Source organism: Procambarus clarkii, chromosome 50 (genome assembly GCF_040958095.1).
Source record: "Procambarus clarkii isolate CNS0578487 chromosome 50, FALCON_Pclarkii_2.0, whole genome shotgun sequence".
Taxonomy (NCBI): domain Eukaryota; kingdom Metazoa; phylum Arthropoda; class Malacostraca; order Decapoda; family Cambaridae; genus Procambarus; species Procambarus clarkii.
Genome location: NC_091199.1, coordinates 10247518 through 10268170, shown reverse-complemented (window position 1 = coordinate 10268170; position 20653 = coordinate 10247518). Strand labels below are relative to the sequence as shown.

The following is a 20653-nucleotide window of genomic DNA, read 5'->3' as shown; positions in this document are numbered from 1 at the left end:
AGACACATCAGGTTTGGGGGCCTCGCGGCTGAGTGGACAGCGCTCGGGGGCCGTAGTCCTATGGGCCTGGGTTAGATTACCAGTCGAGGCAGAAATAAATGAGCAGAGTTTCTCACCTATTATTCCTGTTCACCTAGCAGTAAATAGATACCTGGGAGTGAGACAGCTGCTTCCTGGGGATGTATGTGTGTGTTTGTGTGTTAAAGAGTAGGGGTGAGAACTCACTACATGTAGAAAACATAATAGAGGAAAAATAGATCGGATAGAAAGGCGGTCTCCAGGAGCTAATAGCTCGATTCTGGAGACTATTCACACATGGTAAATACAACAGGAGACACATGTGGAGAAACATAACTGGAAAGACTTGAAAATCTAGGAAATGTATGCATGCAAATAGCATAAAAACCCATTTAACTAACACAAAACACGGACGGTCTAATTTTCTGACGATCAAACACTTCTCATTCCTGCACCGCCGGCTTAAATAGCATCGTCTGACCCTACACACAAAATCCCCCAATAACCAGGAGTGTTTAACTAGTGCACCACCAGTCATCCTGTGAGGCAGTATCAGCTTCAAAAATCAAATTAAGGCGCGTGTCATCCATCAAGGTCCGGGCAGAGAGGGGGTATATATATATATTTTCTTCCTAAAATGCCGCTCCCTTGGTGTCGATGCATCACATACCCACAAAACACCGACTAGGGAATTTCCCCTCACCTCGCTCTATTGCGCCAAATACTATCAATATTTTCCCCCTCACTATGCTGTATTCCTCAAATTGTAAACAATCTTTCCCCTTACTATGCTGCATTCCTGAAAGTGTAAACAATATTTCCCCTCACTATGTTGTATTCCTGAAAGTGTAAACAATATTTCCCCTCACTATGCTGTATTCCTCAAACTGTAAACAATATTTCCCCTCACTATGCTGTATTCCTCAAACTGTAAACAATATTTCCCCTCACTATGCTGTATTCCTCAAACTGTAAACAATATTTCCCCTCACTATGCTGTATTGCTGAAAGTGTAAACAATATTTCCCCTCACTACGCTGTATTCCTGAAAGTGTAAACAATATTTCCCCTCACTATGCTGTATTCCTGAAAGTGTAAACAATATTTCCCCTCACTATGCTGTATTGCTGAAAGTGTAAACAATATTTCCCCTCACTATGCTGTATTCCTCAAACTGTAAACAATATTTCCCCTCACTATGCTGTATTCCTCAAACTGTAAACAATATTTCCCCTCACTATGCTGTATTGCTGAAAGTGTAAACAATATTTCCCCTCACTATGCTGTATTCCTCAAACTGTAAACAATATTTCCCCTCACTATGCTGTATTCCTCAAACTGTAAACAATATTTCCCCTCACTATGCTGTATTCTACAAAATGTAAACATTATTCTTTGTTCACCTCGCAGCTTCTCACAAAACTGGAAGGTGGTATTGATATTTGTTTACAGTTTTGTGTCTGCTGGTGAGGGGATAGTGGTGATGTTGGTGTTGTCTGGCGGTGTTTGTGGTGTGTTGGCCAGAGCTGTGTGCTCCCTGCCTGGTGAGGGGGAGGGAGAGAGAGAGAGAGAGAGAGAGAGAGAGAGAGAGAGAGAGAGAGAGAGAGAGAGAGAGAGAGAGAGAGAGAGAGAGAGAGAGAGAGAGAGAGAGAGATAGAGAGAGAGAGAGAGAGAGAGAGAGAGAGGAGAGAGAGAGAGAGAGAGAGAGAGACTACAGCACTATTCACTATGCCGTACACTCACACATAACAAGAACTCATATTCAAGGAAGCAGACGGCAGCTTCCTGCGTCCACCTATTGTTCTCTAACACAGTAGCCTCGCCCACACTCTCACGCTCAGCCACGCCCACGCTCTCACGCTCAGCCACGCCCACACTCTCACACTCAGCCACGCCCACACTCTCACACTCAGCCACGCCCACGCTCTCACACTGCAGATCCTCTCACACACACTGCAGCTTTCGCCCTCACCCTCACACATGAACTTGCATAGTTTATAAGTTACAGCTTGGGATTAATGTGAATTTTTATGTGTAATATTTTACTTGCCATCCAAGGGTGGTATGTGTATGTGTATGTTTACCTAAGAGTAATTACTGAAGAGTAATTACAGGATTAGAGCTACGCTCGTGGTGTCCCGTCTTCCCAGTACACTGTCACACGACACTGTGAAACTACTGACGGTTATCTTGAGGTTATCTCGAGATGATTTCGGGGCTTTAGTGTCCCCGCGGCCCGGTCCTCAACCAGGCCTCCACCCCCAGGAAGCAGCCCGTGACAGCTGACTAACTCCCAGGTACCTATTTACTGCTAGGTAACAGGGGCATTCAGGGTGAAAGAAACTTTGCCCATTTGTTTCTGCCTCGTGCGGGAATCGAACCCGCGCCACAGAATTACGAGTCCTGCGCGCTATCCACCAGGCTACGAGGCCCATGGCCTCGGTTATGGCCTCCACCTCCTTCTTTCTCACATGTTCTATCCGTCTACTACTCTCTCTTTGCGAAAGAAAACTAATGTTTTTTCGGCCCCTTTGTCTCCTTTCCTTGAATCTTTGACGTCCACTTCTCAAAGTTGCAGGTTTTCAAGAATTCCTCTGTCAGTTTTATCGATTTTTGTTATTTTTTTGTATGTGGTTATCGTATTGCCTCATTTTCTGGTATCTTGAAGCCTCTCTTCGTAGCTCTTGTGTGTCAGTTCCTGAAGCCACTTCGTAGCAAGTCTTAATTGCTCCTTTTCCAATTTATTGGCGTGTTTCTTGAGATATGAGTAACATGCAAGAGCTGCACATTCCTATTTTGGTCTTGTAAATGTTGTGGATAGTTTCTTTAATACTTCATCAATACTTATGTGTGTGTGTGTGTGTGTGTGTGTGTGTGTGTGTGTGTGTGTGTGTGTGTGTGTGTGTGTGTGTGTGTGTGTGTGTGTGTGTGTACACAAGGCTTTTGTGAGTGCGAGTGCGTGTAAGATGAAGTGTCCCTAAGACAGAACACGTGCCACTGTTTACACCGAGACAACACGTGCCACTGTTTACACCGTGACAACACGTGCCATTGTTTACACCGAGACAACACGTGCCATTGTTTACACCGTGACAACACGTGCCACTGTTTACACCGTCACAACACGTGCCGCTGTTTACACCATGACAGAACACGTGCCACTGTTTACACCGTGACAGAACACGTGCCACTGTTTACACCGTGACAACACGTGCCACTGTTTACACCATGACAGAACACGTGCCACTGTTTACACCGTGACAGAACACGTGCCACTGTTTACACCGTGACAACACGTGCCACTGTTTACACCGTGACAACACGTGCCATTGTTTACACCGTGACAACACGTGCCATTGTTTACACCGTGACAACACGTGCCACTGTTTACACCGTGACAACACGTGCCACTGTTTACACCATGACAGAACACGTGCCACTGTTTACACCATGACAGAACACGTGCCACTGTTTACACCGTGACAGAACACGTGCCACTGTTTACACCGTGACAGAACACGTGCCACTGTTTACACCGTGACAGAACACGTGCCACTGTTTACACCGTGACAGAACACGTGCCACTGTTTACACCGTGACAGAACACGTGCCACTGTTTACACCGTGACAGAACACGTGCCACTGTTTACACCGTGACAGAACACGTGCCACTGTTTACACCGTGACAGAACACGTGCCACTGTTTACACCGTGACAAAACACGTGCCACTGTTTACACCGTGACAAAACACGTGCCACTGTTTACACCGTGACAGAACACGTGCCACTGTTTACACCGGGGACTTAACTGGAGTAGCAATAGCAGCGCTGCCGCTACTCCTTCCATAGCCTCGTATATCCATACACACATGTACCAGTGTACCAGGTCCCACTGACCTCTCCGGCCAGTATCTGGAGGGGATCTGGTGCAGAATGGTACTAGAAGGTCTTCAACACAAAGATTTCTGACGCGACGGGTACAACAAGGCTAGTAGGCGAGGAGCTAGACCTCACTTCCTCGAAGACACTGATAGGTAAACACTGTCGTAGAGGAACAGCCCTCGCATGTTGCTAATAGGCCTACGTCGTTCACACACACGTCCTTACAGCCTCTGTTGTCAGCCCTGTAGGCTCAGAATCTCATGCTTGTAACCTGTTTTATCGATCTCATGTTTACATTTTAATGTATTTTACTCTCTGTATTATCACGCAAAGCATAACATTACTGCTTCAGTCTTATCACCGCGCTTTTCATCGGACATTAAATTATAATACTGAATATCTACGAAGTACAACAGAGCATTATGGTACAGTAAGGTAAATATACTTACAGTTATCAGCGCTAAGCACCGCTGTAACAGAGCACATTAAGAGCCACAGTCCAGGCTGCCAATGCATCTTCGACAAGTCAACACGGAACGCAAGCACTGGAGTAATATAAAGTGATCTTTGCCCTGTGTTGAGCCAGCCTCTCACCAGAGAAATAGACAGTGAACTAAAGAGAGAGAGATGCTGAGAGCGTCAGTAAGTCGCGCGGGAGATGACTCGCAGCGCGCATGCGTCACTTGCACGTGGCTCTTCACCTCCCTCCCCCCACCCCCCCTCTTATACTCATCATTCTTCACGCATGTGATGAAAAGCCAACTTTCGTGGCTATTTAAGCTTCGTATTCTAACCTCATTGCCACGTATACTGGAGTGTGCTTGCTACACTTCAACACCGACACACGAATTAGTTTACAGTGTTAGCATGAAAATATAGGGAGGTTAAAATACTCGTCTACCAGGCCAGCCCTGACCCCACACCTTCCAGCAGGTGTGGGGTCAAGCCATCAATCACCACACCTGAGGATGGAGACATTTATAGTGATAACGTCTGGCTTTGTTACAGTCACTAGAGGAAATATTGCTCATGCAACCTGCAGTTACTCCCTATGCTCCTAGCACCTGCAGTTACTCCCTATGCTCCTAGCACCTGCAGTTACTCCCTATGCTCCTAGCACCTGGAGTTACTCCCTATGCTCCTAGCACCTGCAGTTACTCCCTATGCTCCTAGCACCTGGAGTTACTCCCTATGCTCCTAGCACCTGGAGTTACTCCCTATGCTCCTAGCACCTGGAGTTACTCCCTATGTTCCTAGCACCTGGAGTTACTCCCTATGTTCCTAGCACCTGGAGTTACTCCCTATGTTCCTAGCACCTGCAGTTACTCCCTATGTTCCTAGCACCTGGAGTTACTCCCTATGTTCCTAGCACCTGCAGTTACTCCCTATGCTCCTAGCACCTGCAGTTACTCCGTCCCCCCCCCCAGCACCTGGAGTTACTCCCACCCCCTAGTGCTTGGGGGTTACTCCGTCCCCCCCCCCAGCACCTGGAGTTACTCCCACCCCCTAGTGCTTGGGGGTTACTCCCCCCCCTAGTACTTGGGAGTTACCCGCCCCCCCCCCCCCCCAACACACCTGGTGTTACAACCAATGGTCGTACAAACAATATTCGAGTGTTTGTGTTTTGTGCGTGTTTGTAAGTGTGAGAATATTTGTAACGTAACAAACACGACCTATCTGCTTAGATCAATTACCGTCCCCTTGCTCGTGTATTGCTCAACACAAACAAATCAACATAGATCCACCATTTCCCTAATCCTAATGCAATGACGATATTTTCAACGGTGCGCACAACACAAGACTCACAGCCACATACAATAACACAGTTGTAAGTCATTGACAGATCCCAGCACCCTACACAGTTGTAAGTCATTCACAGATCCCAGCACCCTACACATCAACCCCATCGCTCGCTGATTGGTTGAGAACGATTACGTACGACCAATTACAGCCAAGAAAGACATCACGCCTGTCACTGGAGTGAGAACAGCCAGTTCTGGTGATTTGCCACTCTCTAAAAAGTCAAATATTTTATCCTAGTCCAACCCGTCCTCGACTCAAGTCCATTACATTCAGCGGTCACCCCCACAGACGCATTCATAAATTTTAACATACTGTTCATTCAAAACGGGAATTTTCTCAAGTATAAATTAATATTATAATATATTAACATATTGTGTATATATAGGCATAGGATAGGTTAGGTTAGGTTAGGTTAGGTTAGGTTAGGTTAGGTGTTTAGGTTCTGTTGGCGATTATTTGTATTTGTAGTACGTGGGTGAAGCATTTACAGCGTTGTGATTCGAACAAAATTCGTCAGTGAAGCACTTGTTCCGGATATGTTCGAATGTCAGCAGTTGTGAGTCGTGTGTTAACCGCTTTTCATTCATAAACAGGGTGTTTGGCGGGTGGATGGAATCACTTTTGGATCTTTGTTTGGAGGACGGGCTGCCTAGTCAGAGTGTACGGACCCAAGCAACCTATCGAATCCTATTCATATGAAATGTACATATTTGTGAACTTTCCTTTATAGGTTGCATTTGCAACGTTTGTCGTGATAACGTAAAAAACGTAATCTATTCGTTAAAAAGGACGAGTTCGTGAGAATTGGAAACATTTGCACGCGTAGTAACACATTGATACTAGTTGCAATAGCTTCAACAGAGAGGTAGAAGCGCACTGAAAGCACCTCTCTAGTGTCGGAACATCTACATATCACCGATAATGATCTCTAAACTAAAATAAAAAGCCACATAAGGCAGGGATTCAGTGCCTTGAACTGTGTTAAAGGCTTTCTGCAAACCTTAAAGATGCAATTAGCCTATTCTTTTGTTACTCGTGGCTATAACTAGTTACTTTATATAATGCACACCTACCTACCTTGTAACACCTTAATATATCCAATATATGGTATAGCTTAAGGATAAAATATCGTAATTATAATTATTATTATATAATTAACAGGTTAGACACGACTTCCTTACAGTACACCTTTGTAAAGTACCCCAACATTTGTCACTTTTCAGTGGTTCATTTATGCCCGGATTTGTTTATACAGGTCCTTATATAGCATACTTTTGTAACGCTCGCTAGCACACACTCAAGAGCTCGCTAACACGCTCAAGAGCTCACTAACACACACACACTCAAGAGCTCACTAACACACACTCAAGAGCTCACTTTTGCACTCAAAGAGCTCACTAACACACACACAAGAGCTCACTAACACTCAAGAGCTGAGCAGAATACACGCACACACCTTCAAGCGCCAGCTACAACTACCAACAAAATCCGATCTTTCCATCCTGACCAATTATCGACATCAAACTAGTGTCTAGTTACGAGACAGACTTGAATGTGAACACACAAGATAACAACATAATTATTAAACAAGTGAACTTAATTGGCATGAGAGATACTAAATCTATTTAATTAGCCTTGAAGCCTAATTTACATGCATCAGCCAGCAAGGCCAATTATTTTTACATGTAATGTCTTTGTGTTCGAACCACAACGCTGTAAATGCTTCACCCCCGTACTACAAATACAAATAATCGGAAACAGTACCTAAACATCTAATCTAACCCGTGCCGAATTATGCACAATATGCTAATATATAATACTATTAGTTTATATTTGAGAAAAGTTCTGTTGTTAAAATTGATGTATACCTCTTTGGGGTCGACGGCTGGATGGAATGGACTTGGAATGAGGATGGGTTGCGTCCTCAGACGAGTCTAATATTTTCCATGTGTAATGTATTTTGCTCAAGGTCCATGGATGATAGTTTGAGGGATTTTAAACTGACTCTGACCACCCTTAAGGGCGCCTGACAGCTGGGTGGGCAGCGCTTCGGATTTGTAGTCCTGAGGTTCTGGGTTCGATCCCCGGTGGAGGCGGAGACAAATCGGTAAATCAGTAAATAGGTCCCTGGGAGTTAGACAGCTGCTACGGGCTGCTTCCTGGGGGGTGGATGCCTGGTCGAGGACGGGGCCGCGGGGACACTAATGCCCCGAAATCCTCTCAAGATGACCGAGTAATTTTGGTGACTTATTAAATAGCTTCGGGTAGTAAACGCTATCTGCATGTTGTCCATATCAACAAACTCTCAAGCTTAGGATGAGTGGAGATAATGTTCAACAATATACATTACAAGAGGTAGAATAGCTTATTGACAGAACTCGGGTGCATACAGGAACTGTGTAAAACCCTGGTTTGTGTCTCGGAGAGGCTGCAGGATCCGTGCGAGGTCACTTGAACTCCCGGTTGCAATTCTTTTTACAATGTCGTAGCTCAGTTAAGGCGCGTCTGGGATCCTCTCGAACGTAAGTTCGAATCCTCATCACGTTCCTTGTGGATTTGTTCATGTTCAACAATATTGAACACGGAGGCTGCAAGGAGCGCGGCCTCCACCGACCCGTCCGTATGGATGTGCAATAAAAGGCCAGCATCTGGTGCGGGGCCGAGGCAGCAGCTGCACACATTGAGAGAAACTCTTATTATGTACTTTAGCATTGGACCTCACAAGGTCACTCCTCCAGTCTTCATCCACAGGGTACCATCCTCCTCCTCCTCCTCGACGCCTGCGTTACCAACAGACGCAGACGTTACTCCTTGCTAGTTACTCGTACTCGTTATTCAAATGTTTACAATTCCCGTTATCACTACAGGTCGACCTTCTCCACTACAGGTCGACCTCCACTACAGGTCGACCTTCTCCACTACAGGTCGACCTTCACTTCAGGTCGACCTTCTCCACTACAGGTCGACCTTCACTTCAGGTCGACCTTCTCCACTACAGGTCGACCTTCACTTCAGGTCGACCTTCACTTCAGGTCGACCTTCTCCACTACAGGTCGACCTTCTCCACTACAGGTCGACCTTCTCCACTACAGGTCGACCTTCACTTCAGGTCGACCTTCTCCACTACAGGTCGACCTTCTCCACTACAGGTCGACCTTCTCCACTACAGGTCGACCTTCACTTCAGGTCGACCTTCTCCACTACAGGTCGACCTTCTCCACTACAGGTCGACCTTCTCCACTACAGGTCGACCTTCTCCACTACAGGTCGACCTTCTCCACTACAGGTCGACCTTCACTTCAGGTCGACCTTCTCCACTACAGGTCGACCTTCACTTCAGGTCGACCTTCTCCACTACAGGTCGACCTTCACTTCAGGTCGACCTTCTCCACTACAGGTCGACCTTCTCCACTACAGGTCGACCTTCACTTCAGGTCGACCTTCTCCACTACAGGTCGACCTTCTCCACTACAGGTCGACCTTCACTTCAGGTCGACCTTCTCCACTACAGGTCGACCTTCTCCACTACAGGTCGACCTTCTCCACTACAGGTCGACCTTCACTTCAGGTCGACCTTCTCCACTACAGGTCGACCTTCTCCACTACAGGTCGACCTTCTCCACTACAGGTCGACCTTCACTTCAGGTCGACCTTCTCCACTACAGGTCGACCTTCTCCACTACAGGTCGACCTTCTCCACTACAGGTCGACCTTCTCAACTACAGGTCGACCTTCTCCACTACAGGTCGACCTTCTCAACTACAGGTCGACCTTCTCCACTACAGGTCGACCTTCACTTCAGGTCGACCTTCTCCACTACAGGTCGACCTTCTCCACTACAGGTCGACCTTCTCAACTACAGGTCGACCTTCTCCACTACAGGTCGACCTTCACTTCAGGTCGACCTTCTCCACTACAGGTCGACCTTCACTACAAGTCGACAAGTGCATCGTAGTTAGCTACAAGTTTAAGTGACATGATCTTCATTATTAATTAAGACTTCTTTGGACTTTCAATTTAAACTTGGAGACTTAATCGATACTTTACGGAAAGTCTCAAGAGATGATTCTGCTCGTTCTTGAAGATTATAAGTTTGGGGAATAAAACGCTGCTATAAGTATTTGTTGCCATCTTAAGCGAAGCTGCTCCTAAGTCTGTGTCTTGGACGCCCAAGTTTCGGAGGGATTTATGTCTTAACTGGACGTGTTGCAGTGATAGTGAATGTCGCTTCAAGTCTATTGAAATTGAAATTGAAATTAGTTTATTGAGGTAAAATACACACAAAGGGATGAGGTAGCTCAAGCTATTCTCACCCCGTTCAGTACATCGTGTTAATACATACATACACACACATCACAAACAATAAACATATTACCAAACATTCTGAGAGATAAACATCTACATTTCACGACTTATAGTCTACGACACTCGCAAACGCTCGCGCACGCGCACACACAAGCAACGATGTAGGATTGAGGGAGGGAATTATTAGGAGAAAGCACCAAGGAGGAATTTGAGCTTACTTCCTCACGATCAAAAGGAATCTATTGGAGCTGAATGTGACCAAGGCTGTTTGGCCTGACAGAATCTCATCGTGGATACTAAAAGATGGTGCAGAAGTACTAAGTGTGCCACTCTCTATGGTGTATAACAGGTCACTGGAAACAGATGACCTACCGGAAAGCTGGAAGACGGCTAATACAGTCAAAATATACAAAATGGGTGATAAGCTAGAGGCACTGAAGTATAGGCCAGTTACCTTAACTTATATACCATGCAAGGTGATGGAGAAGATCGTGAGGAAAAAGCTCGTAGAATATCTAGAGAAGGAGCTTTGTAATCACCACAAGCTGGAGTTTAGGGATGGTAAATCATGCCTCACAGGCTTAATAGAAATCTAAGACCAGACGACAAATTTGGGCAAGAAAGAGAAGGATGTGCACACTGCATTTTCTTAAACTGTCAGAAAGCCTTTGACACAGTACCCCCATTAGAGGCTGTTAGAAAAGTTGAAGAAATAGACACGAATAACAGTAGATAAAGGAGTATCTAAGCAACAGGAAACAGCGAGTTACCGTGAGGGGAGTGATCTCAGAGGGGCGAAATGTCACCACAGGGCTCCGTACTTGGACCTATCTAGTTTCTGATATATGTAAACGATCTTTCAGATGGTATAGACTCATTCCTCTCAATGTTTGCTGATAATGCAAAAATTATGAGAAGAATCAAGACAAAGGAAGATATAGACTACAAGACGACCTGGACAAACTGGAGGAATGGTTAAGAAAATGGTTACAGCAGTTTAACTCAGGAAAGTGTAAAGTAATGAAATTAGGTGAAGAGAGAAGGAGCCTGAACACAAGGTACCATCTGGGAGGTGAAATCTTGCAAGAGTCAAATAGAGAGAAAGATCTGGGGGTTGATATCACACCGAACCTGTCCCCAGAGGCCCACATCAAAAGAATATCATCAGCGGGATATGCTAGATTGGCCAACATAAGAACTGCCTTTAGAAACATGTGTAAGGAATAATTCAGAACCTTGTATGCCACATATGTCAGACTAATTCTAGAGTATGCAGCTCCAGCCTTGAGTCCATACCTAGTTAAACACAAGACAAAGTTAGAGAAGATTCAGAGGTATGCCATCAGACTAGTACCAGAATTGAGAGGTATGAGCCACGAGGAAAGACAATGGGAGCTAAAGCTCACATCCCTGAAAGACAGAGGAGTTAGGGGGAGACATGCTAACTACCTACAAAATTCTCAGAGGAACTGACCGGGTGGACAAAGACAAACTATTTGGCACGGGTGGAACACAAAGGGACACAGGTGGAAATTTAGTACCCAAATGAGCCACAGGGACATTAGAATGATTTTTTTCAGTATAGTCAGCGTAGTTAACAAATGGAATGCACTAGATAGGGATGTGGTGGAGGCTGACTCCATACACAGTTTCAAATGTAGATATGATAAGAGCCCAATAGGATAAGGAATATGTACACCAGTTGATTGACAGTTGAGAGGCGGGACCAAAGAGCTGAAGCTCATCCCTCGCAAGCACAACTAGGTGAGCACACACACACACACACACACATACCCAGGATGTAGCTCGAACCAGCGGTCTAACTCTCAACTACCTACGAAAACACAACGCATATCACTTCATTCACCTAGGCTCCAGGAGACTCGAACCATGGACCCCACGCGTGTGAGACTGAAGCTCTATCGACCAAGCTATTGAGTAGTCTTAATAAGGAAAGTCTCAAGAAGCACATCACAAATGCGTGACCTAAACAGGACGGCTGCGTCTCTTATTGGTAACTGCCACTTACATGTGATAATGACATTATCACACCTGTCGTAAACAGCTGCCTTATATATACGACTCTGTAGCCGGTACTTGACCAAGTGCTGGCTCAAGTCCAAGAGAATGGCGGCACGCAAGAGAATGGGGCCTTAAGACTGACCATAATATTGGATGTAAGTTGCTCCCTCAGTGAATGTCGAGTGAATCGCCACAAGGAAACTGGCCATCACACCTGAGTTATGGGGTTGGGGAGGGAGGGGGGCAGTCGTGGGGTTGGGGAGGGGGAGGGAAGTCGTGGGGTAGGGGAGGATGGGGGGCAGTCGTGGGGTAGGGGAGGGAGGGGGGCAGTCGTGGGGTTGGGGAGGGGGGGGGGAAGTCGTGGGGTAGGGGAGGATGGGGGGCAGTCGTGGGGTAGGGGAGGGAGGGGGGCAGTCGTGGGGTTGGGGAGGGGGGGGGAAGTCGTGGGGTAGGGGAGGATGGGGGGCAGTCGTGGGGTAGGGGAGGGAGGGGGGCAGTCGTGGGGTTGGGGAGGGGGGGGAAGTCGTGGGGTAGGGGAGGGAGGGGGGCAGTCGTGGGGTTGGGGAGGGGGGGGCAGTCGTGGGGTTGGGGAGGGGGGGGAAGTCGTGGGGTTGGGGAGGGGGGGGAAGTCGTGGGGTTGGGGAGGGGGGGGGGAAGTCGTGGACAGGGAAGAAGGGAAGGGGGAGTCGTGGACAGGGAAGAAGGGAAGGGGGAGTCGTGGACAGGGAAGAAGGGAAGGGGGAGTCGTGGACAGAGAAGGAGGGAGGGCGTGTGTGTTTCAGAAAGGTAAGGAGGGGAAGAGAGTTTGAGTGAGACAGATGGGACAATAGTCTCAGAAAACATTATTATCGTTGGGTAGTCTGGGGTTAACACAGGCAAAACAAAACTAGTTGGTAGACGGCATATTTCCACCGTAAAAACCCAAGCTGCAGCCGTCACCTTTTGTTGCCAAGGAAAATTTGATCTACTACCAACGATCTGTAGACGGTCCTGAGTATCGATCCTGAGTATCGAAAGGTGAGTACCAGGGGATCAGATTCACTAAGCAGTTACTCAAGCACTTACGAACCTGTTCATCTTTTCACAATCTTTGGCGGCTTTGTTTACAATTATTAAACAGTTAATGAGCTCCGAAGCACCAGGAGGCTGTTTATAACAATAACAACAGTTGATTGGTAAGTTTCCACGCTTGTAAACTGTTTAATAAATGTAACCAAAGCTGTAAAAAATTGAGGAAAGATGTATACGTTCGTAAGTACTTGCGTAACTGCTTCGTGAATCTGGCCCCAGATTCCTCTGGAAGGAGAGATGACGGGTCCCCCAGAGCGGCGTCACCTCCGGAACCTGTCGCCTGTAGTCAAGTGTACTACACAGAAAAATATATTTTATTAAAATAATTATTAACGATATTCATATTCTTGGATGATATTAACATGAACTTGAGCGAGTTTGTTTATACCGTACAAGATGTAAACACTCCCTGACGCCTAATCTCTCATCCTTGTCTTTGATGTTGTTGTTAAAGATTCGCTACCTGGAACAAAGTTCCATGTAGCACGGGCTATGGTGAGCCCGTAGTGCCTTTTTCTCTTTGATGGTCGGTGCAGCATAATGTCCCACATAGACCCCCCCCCCCGAGGACTTGCTACAACGACTCACCATATGTCTGGATGTGAACCACATAACCATATGATGTTCAGAGCCCATATCCACTCTTCTGGTCAATACAAGGTGTCCAGCAGCTGGAGACCCTCATAAATACTGTCAAGCAGTATCCTCCCCCACGATAGTAGCCACATAATAAGGATTGGCAGTTTAAATGCGCGCTCAGCATACAGTATATCCTCTCACGACCACAGATCTCATTCACTCCAAATGAATGAGATCACGGGCATGAGTAACCCGCAATATCACTTGCGGGCGAAGAGTCACAATAACGTGGCTGAAGTATGTTGACCAGACCACACACTAGAAGTTGAAGGGACGACGACGTTTCGGTCCGTCCTGGACCATTCTCAAGTCGATTCTCACAATCGACTTGAGAATGGTCCAGGACGGACCGAAACGTCGTCGTCCCTTCAATTTCTAGTGTGTGGTCTGGTCAACATCACTTGCGGGTTACTCATGCCCGTGCCATCTCTTGGGTGGCTTAATCTTCATCAATGTTGATCAGAGCGCATATTGCACATGATTGGTACTGGGGAAGTCATCAACATGCGCTAGGTCGTCCTAATAGAGCGTCCCAGTTTGACGTACACTCTACCTAAGACCAAGAATTGTACTATAAAATGGTAGCGGCTCGCGAAATCGACATACTGTCCCGTTTTCTGTTTTGGGCCTTCTAGTTGGTTAGGATAAGGGCACATTAGTAGGCTAGTTTCTTGACGTTGGGAAACGTTAGGAGGACCAGCTGGGATTTCATCGAGCTCTTACTAAGGCTGGGCAGGGATCCAGGATGCAAAAGGCGTTCCTTCTCTGGATAGTGATGCTTCTGTGCACGAGGGCACTCATCTCCAGTGATCGACAGTAAATTCTTGAGATTCAAAAGTAATTCAATTTTACGTTCGCATTAGTGTTTTTTATTAGTGCCTTTCCCCTGGTAACTGCAGTGAGATTTCCCAGGTAACTGCAGTGCCATTCCCCCTGTAACTGCATAATGATTTTAAAGCTTACAAATTCACAATTTTATTCATAAATGGTTGTACATTTATACATATCTCACCGTTTAAATGTTGCATTAAAACAAATTCGCATAACGTGACCCATTTACATATGGTAGATGGCTCAACAAGGCTTTCGGAATGCAGTAATTACGAGAGTAACGTGTACAAGACCTGGGTGAACTAGTTGAGTGAAGCTCCACTGTGGGTCGGTGAAGCTTCAGACTGGCTTCACCGGGTCCTGGATCAAGGGTCGTGAGAATCTCTACAATGCGACGAAGGACCCTTAAAGGACTTCCAAGGGTCCTCGTTAAGAATTGGCTTAATTGGTGATCAGTAGGTTAACAGGTGTTGAATACACCAGAACTATATTACAATGCTTAGGGTATTAAATGCCAGTACTCAGTATTTATACTTGCTTTTATGGGAAGACAGTGCAACAATTATCAACTTTTACTCGAGAAACTTGCATGTCTAAGTCTAGTCTAATGTCTAATGTCTAATGTCTAAAAATGTCTAAGATAGCGATCTTGGTCCACACGTGGACATCAGTGTTAGACACTCAACACTATCTTGATAACTACCCGCCAAACACACACCGAAACTACGACGTTGGTACAACGTTCGAACAAGTTTTAACACCTCCTAACCAGTTATAATAACCAATATAGCAAGTTGTAACAACGTTCTAATCCGTCATAAACACGTTAAGCCAAGATGTAACAACTTTATTACAAGTGGTAACAAGCGGAAAATAGAGACAGTTATGGTTTGTGTTTCCAGGGTACTCATTACCCCCGGCTTCCAATCACTGCGGGCGTGCAAGGGATGCACAGGTTCCAATTGGAATACTCAGTTAATCACAATTTCGTGTACAATGAATCAACAATACCACTGTGAATGTGACAGACAATAATCATGCACGATAATCAACACAAATTACCTGTCAATGGGACAGTCTTCAAAACACCAGAATGGAAATGGCTATAATGTGTTTTGCATGTAAATCACATTGACTGTGTTAGGTGCAACACCGTGATAGTGCACAGATACACATGTGTTCACCACACCGTCTCTCTTCATCTCAAACCTACACCTGTGTGATGTTAAGATATTCTGGCTAATGACTGAGATCAGTACACAGAAAAAGACAATTAAACAATGCAGAGACTGTACTTAAGAGTAGACTGGCCCTCATCACACTTAACCAGTTCCACAGCTGGACAGCTGGTCACACAGTCAACATTAGTGTGGCACGAGCGTGTAATACAGCTGTTAGCCTCTCTATAATGAACGTGGTATCTATTACCACATACGGCAGCAGTAGAGCAATAAACCTAAATATAGACTTCCTCTCACAGTCAATAGGCATTAAAACCATTGGCAAATTATTTAACTTTATCCAGTGAGAGAACTTATAAGCAAAGTAAGATAAAGATCAAGAGAAAGCGTTAAGCTATTTTGATAATATAACAATTGGGAGGGAAATGAGGCATGAGAGATTAGACAGCAGAAGCCAGATTCATGAAAGGACTTACGCAAGCACTTACGAACCTGTACATCTTTTCTCAATCTTTGGCGGCTTTGTTTCCAATTATTAAACAGTTAATGAGCTCCGAAGCACCAGGAGGCTGTTTATAACAATAACAACAGTTGATTGGCAAGTTTTCATGCTTGTAAACTGTTTAATAAATGTAAACAAAGCCGTCAAAGATTGAGGGAAGATGTACACGCTCGTAAGTACTTGCGTAACTGCTTCGTGAATCTGGCCCCAGGGCGGAGTGAAGGAACAGAGCCCAACCAATTACATCATCAGATCAACGTCTGTTACGCTACGTGACAACCTATTCCACAAATTAGAATCTAAACTTATCCTAGGTAGCTAGGTAACCTAAGTAGGTATGGAACCTAGGAAGGCATAGTCCCATAGTAGGTATGTGACCTAGAATAGATAGGTTTTTCCTGGCTAGGAATGCCAGGGCTGGATGTCAGAGCCCAGGAGCTGGAACTTGGCGTTTTTAAGTACTTCGCTACATCACTCACCTTTACACGTAATCTCTTTTACTCGCATACACATTTTCCCTCGAGCTTGAAGATTCTAAGGCATTCCAAGATGCTACCTCGCATTCATGAAACATTGAACCACGAACAAAACTGCCTTAAGTACTCACATAAAAAAAAAGTTTCCGATCTCAACTCTCTGAAACCACTCTGGACTGGGAGGAAGAGTGAGGCTTCAAGAGCCGTGCGGGGAGAGCTCTTAGCCTCCACACAAGAGCCGGAAAACTCTTGCTCTTGTACCCTCCAGAATACGAAAAAAAAACCTGGAACTACTTACAGTGAGCGCTGGGAGTGTGCGGGGCCTTGCATATGCGTAAAAGGTATTGAATACTTTTTTTCCCCTTGTTGGTAGAGCAAACATCTTGTAGAGTGTAAACCTGCTCCTCCTCTTCAACCCTCTACTCCAACCGCTCGCATAAGACAGTTGCTATCTGGGCTGTTTTTATACTCCTGCCTTCTGAGGTATATGTAGTGTGTGTGTGTGTGTGTGTGTGTGTGTGTGTGTGTGTGTGTGTGTGTGTGTGTGTGTGTGTGTGTGTGTGTGTGTACTCACCTAGTTGTACTCACCTAGTTGTGTTTGCGGGGGTTGAGCTCTGGCTCTTTGGTCCCGCCTGTCAACCGTCAATCAACAGGTGTACAGATTCCTGAGCCTATCGGGCTCTGTCATATCTACACTTGAAACTGTGTATGGAGTCAGCCTCCACCACATCACTTCCTAATGCATTCCATTTGTCAACCACTCTGACACTAAAAAAGTTCTTTCTAATATCTCTGTGGCTCATTTGGGCACTCAGTTTCCACCTGTGTCCCCTTGTGCGTGTACCCCTTGTGTTAAATAGACTGTCTTTATCTACCCTATCAATGTGTGTGGGTGTGTGTGTGTGTGTGTGTGTGTGTGTGTGTGTGTGTGTGTGTGTGTGTGTGTGTGTGTGTGTGTGTGTGTGTGTGTGTGTGTGTGTGTGTGTGCGTGCGTGCTTGCGATGGTGCTCTTCGTCTCTGTGGACGTGGGGTCCGTGCGCCAGTAAGGCCATAATCACGAATTGTATCCCACATTCTCTGTCATACTGGCGGCCATATTTTTCGCCGTTGTGTTTTATGGTGCATTCACGTGTTTTGTGCGTGTGTGTATTTACTATTTGTATCTGCACAATCGAGTTATTAGCTCTTGGACCCCGCCTTTCAAACCAATTAATTTTTCCTCTGCAGGCGATGAGTCACAATAACGTGGCTAAAGTATGTTGACAAAACCACACACTAGAAGGTGAAGGGACGACGACGTTTCGGTCCGTCCTGGACCATTCTCAAGTCGATTCTATCGACTCAAATCTATCGACTTGAGAATGGTCCAGGACGGACCGAAACGTCGTCGTCCCTTCACATTCTAGTGTGTGGTCTTGTCAACGTATTTTTCTTCTATTATGTCTACTACAAGTATTTCTCTCTAACACAGGCACACACACACGCACACATGGACAAATGGAATGCATTAGGGGGTGATGTGGTGGAGGCTCACTCCATACACAGTTTCAAGTGTAGATATGACAGAGCCCGATAGGCTCAGGAATCTGTACACCTGTTGATTGACGGTTGAGAGGCGGGACCAAAGAGCCAGAGCTCAACCCCCGCAAACACAACTAGGTGAGTACAACTAGGTGAGTACATCCCCAGGAAGCGGCCCGTAGCAGCTGTCTAACTACCAGGTACCTATTTACTGCAAGGTGAACAGGCGCATCAGGGTGAAAGAAACCCGGGCCCCTTGGGACTACGGCCCCTGAGCGCTGTTCACTCTGCCGCGAGGCCGTGTGTGTGTACTCACCTAGTTGTGCTTGCGGGGGTTGAGCTTTGGCTCTTTCGGCCCGCCTCTCAACTCTCAACCATTTTCTTTCTTTCTTTCTTTTTCACACACACCCGGGAAGGTGTGACCTAGATGTGCTTCAAGGGCTGAGCGTAAGTGCCCAATTCCCACCTATCAAACTATTGGTAATTTTTAGCAATAACAATTCTTAAATTTTCCTATATTTACTTATTGTAATATATTACACTGTATTAAGTCAGCTTATACAACTACCTTTTTTACTAACCCGTTCTATATATTTCCCTTCCCAGGGGCTCCTTTCCCTGCCTCCCTTTCCACCTTCCTCCCACTTTCTTCCCTTCCCTCCTTCCATCTACCCCATACCCTCTCCCTCTTTCCCCCAGATAATTTGATATTGCGAACTTTTTTTTTATTATTAATACATTAGGTACATCTGCATTAGTGCAGCTACCCTAGACTATATGAAGTGGAGTACAGTGTGTCAAAAAAGCTAACTACGTGATGCTATAAAATCAGGAGAAAAACTGACCACAAACTCTCCGGAAATATTTTACCCGATTTCAGATTTCATGAAAAATTGTAGGTGGGCTTGTTGTACTAGGCCTACGACACTCCCATACCCCTCACTGTATCATCTTGAAAAGTTGGTTGAGATTAGCACAAGAGTGTTGTATGGAGTGTTGGAGACTAGCCTCCATAATTGGACATTGTTTTTACTGAAAAAGATTAATAGTTTGGAAGAGAGAAGAGACGTGAAGAACAGTATTGTAAGCAAGGAAGGAAGTTGTAACAAGAAAGCGATAAGACCTACCATGAATGTATAATGACTTACTGTTAATATATAGCTCTTGAAATAGAACATTCTCTGTAACTAGCTGACATTGTAGTTATAAGGTGTGAAGGATAGATGAAATTATTTATGTAATAATCTAAGTTGAGGTCTGATAAAAACTTTTTATGCCCTTTGCAATGCTTTTTGCGCTACCGCTCACAGGATGGGTACCCAACAACTTGAGCTGGACGGTAGAGCGACTGTCTCGCTTCATGCAGGTCAGCGTTCAATTCCCGACCGTCCAAGTGGCTGGGCACCATTCCTTCCCCCCGTCACATCCCTAATCATTATCCTGACAACTTCCAAGTGCTATATTGTCGTAAAGGCTTGGCGCTTACCTCCGATATTTCCCTTCCCTTCACAGGATGGGTATGGGGTGCATAATAAACTAGCCGCATCCGGCGGCAAAAATAAAAAAATCAACAATAAAATAAAATAAAATACCTAAACGACCAGTCCTGGAATATGCAGCACGAAAATAAAAAATAAAACTACAGGGCCTCGTAGCCTGGTGGATAGCGCGCAGGACTCGTAATTCTGTGGCGCGGGTTCGATTCCCGCACGAGGCAGAAACAAATGGGCAAAGTTTCTTTCACCCTGAATGCCCCTGTTACCTAGCAGTAAATAGGTACCTGGGAGTTAGTCAGCTGTCACGGGCTGCTTCCTGGGGGTGGAGGCCTGGTCTAGGACCGGGCCGCGGGGACACTAAAGCCCCGAAATCAACTCAAGATATAACTCAAGATAACCCACACTCGTTAAAGAACAGAAACTTCAGGGAGTTGAAATATATGCTAAGAGATTAACCTATGAAGACACTAGAAAATATACGACCAGAAATGATGTGATTACAATGTACAAGATACTGAAGGAAATTGACAAGTGGACAATCTTTTCAGGTGAGGGACAACATTAGTGCTTACGTGACAGTGCTTGCCTATCTTGAGGTTATCTTGAGATGATTTCGGGGCTTTTAGTGTCCCCGCGGCCCGGTCCTCGACCAGGCCTCCACCCCCAGGAAGCAGCCCGTGACAGCTGACTAACACTCAGGTACCTATTTTACTGCTAGGTAACAGAGGCATAGGGTGAAAGAAACTCTGCCCATTGTTTCTCGTCGGCGCCCGGGATCGAACCCGGGACCACAGGATCACAAGCTCCAGCGTGCTGTCCGCTCGGCCGACCGGCTCCTAACATGCAGTGACTTCGGGGAAGCGAGAGCTAGCTCTTAATACCCCGCCTACCAGCCTTGTTGTACCT

General features: G+C 45.8%; 1 protein-coding gene across 2 annotated transcripts in view; it reads right to left on the bottom strand.

The window, feature by feature from the left end:
* The window catches only part of LOC123772677 (very low-density lipoprotein receptor), a 656118-nt gene extending 651616 nt beyond the window's left edge, over positions 1 to 4502 (bottom strand). For both annotated transcript variants that reach the window (XM_069303519.1, XM_069303527.1), the window contains exon 1: positions 4350 to 4502. In XM_069303519.1, the coding sequence (XP_069159620.1) occupies positions 4350 to 4416 (67 nt within the window). In that variant the 5' untranslated portion in view covers positions 4417 to 4502. The remainder of the gene's footprint in view (positions 1 to 4349) is intronic.
* Between the last annotated feature and the right edge of the window lie 16151 nt (positions 4503 to 20653).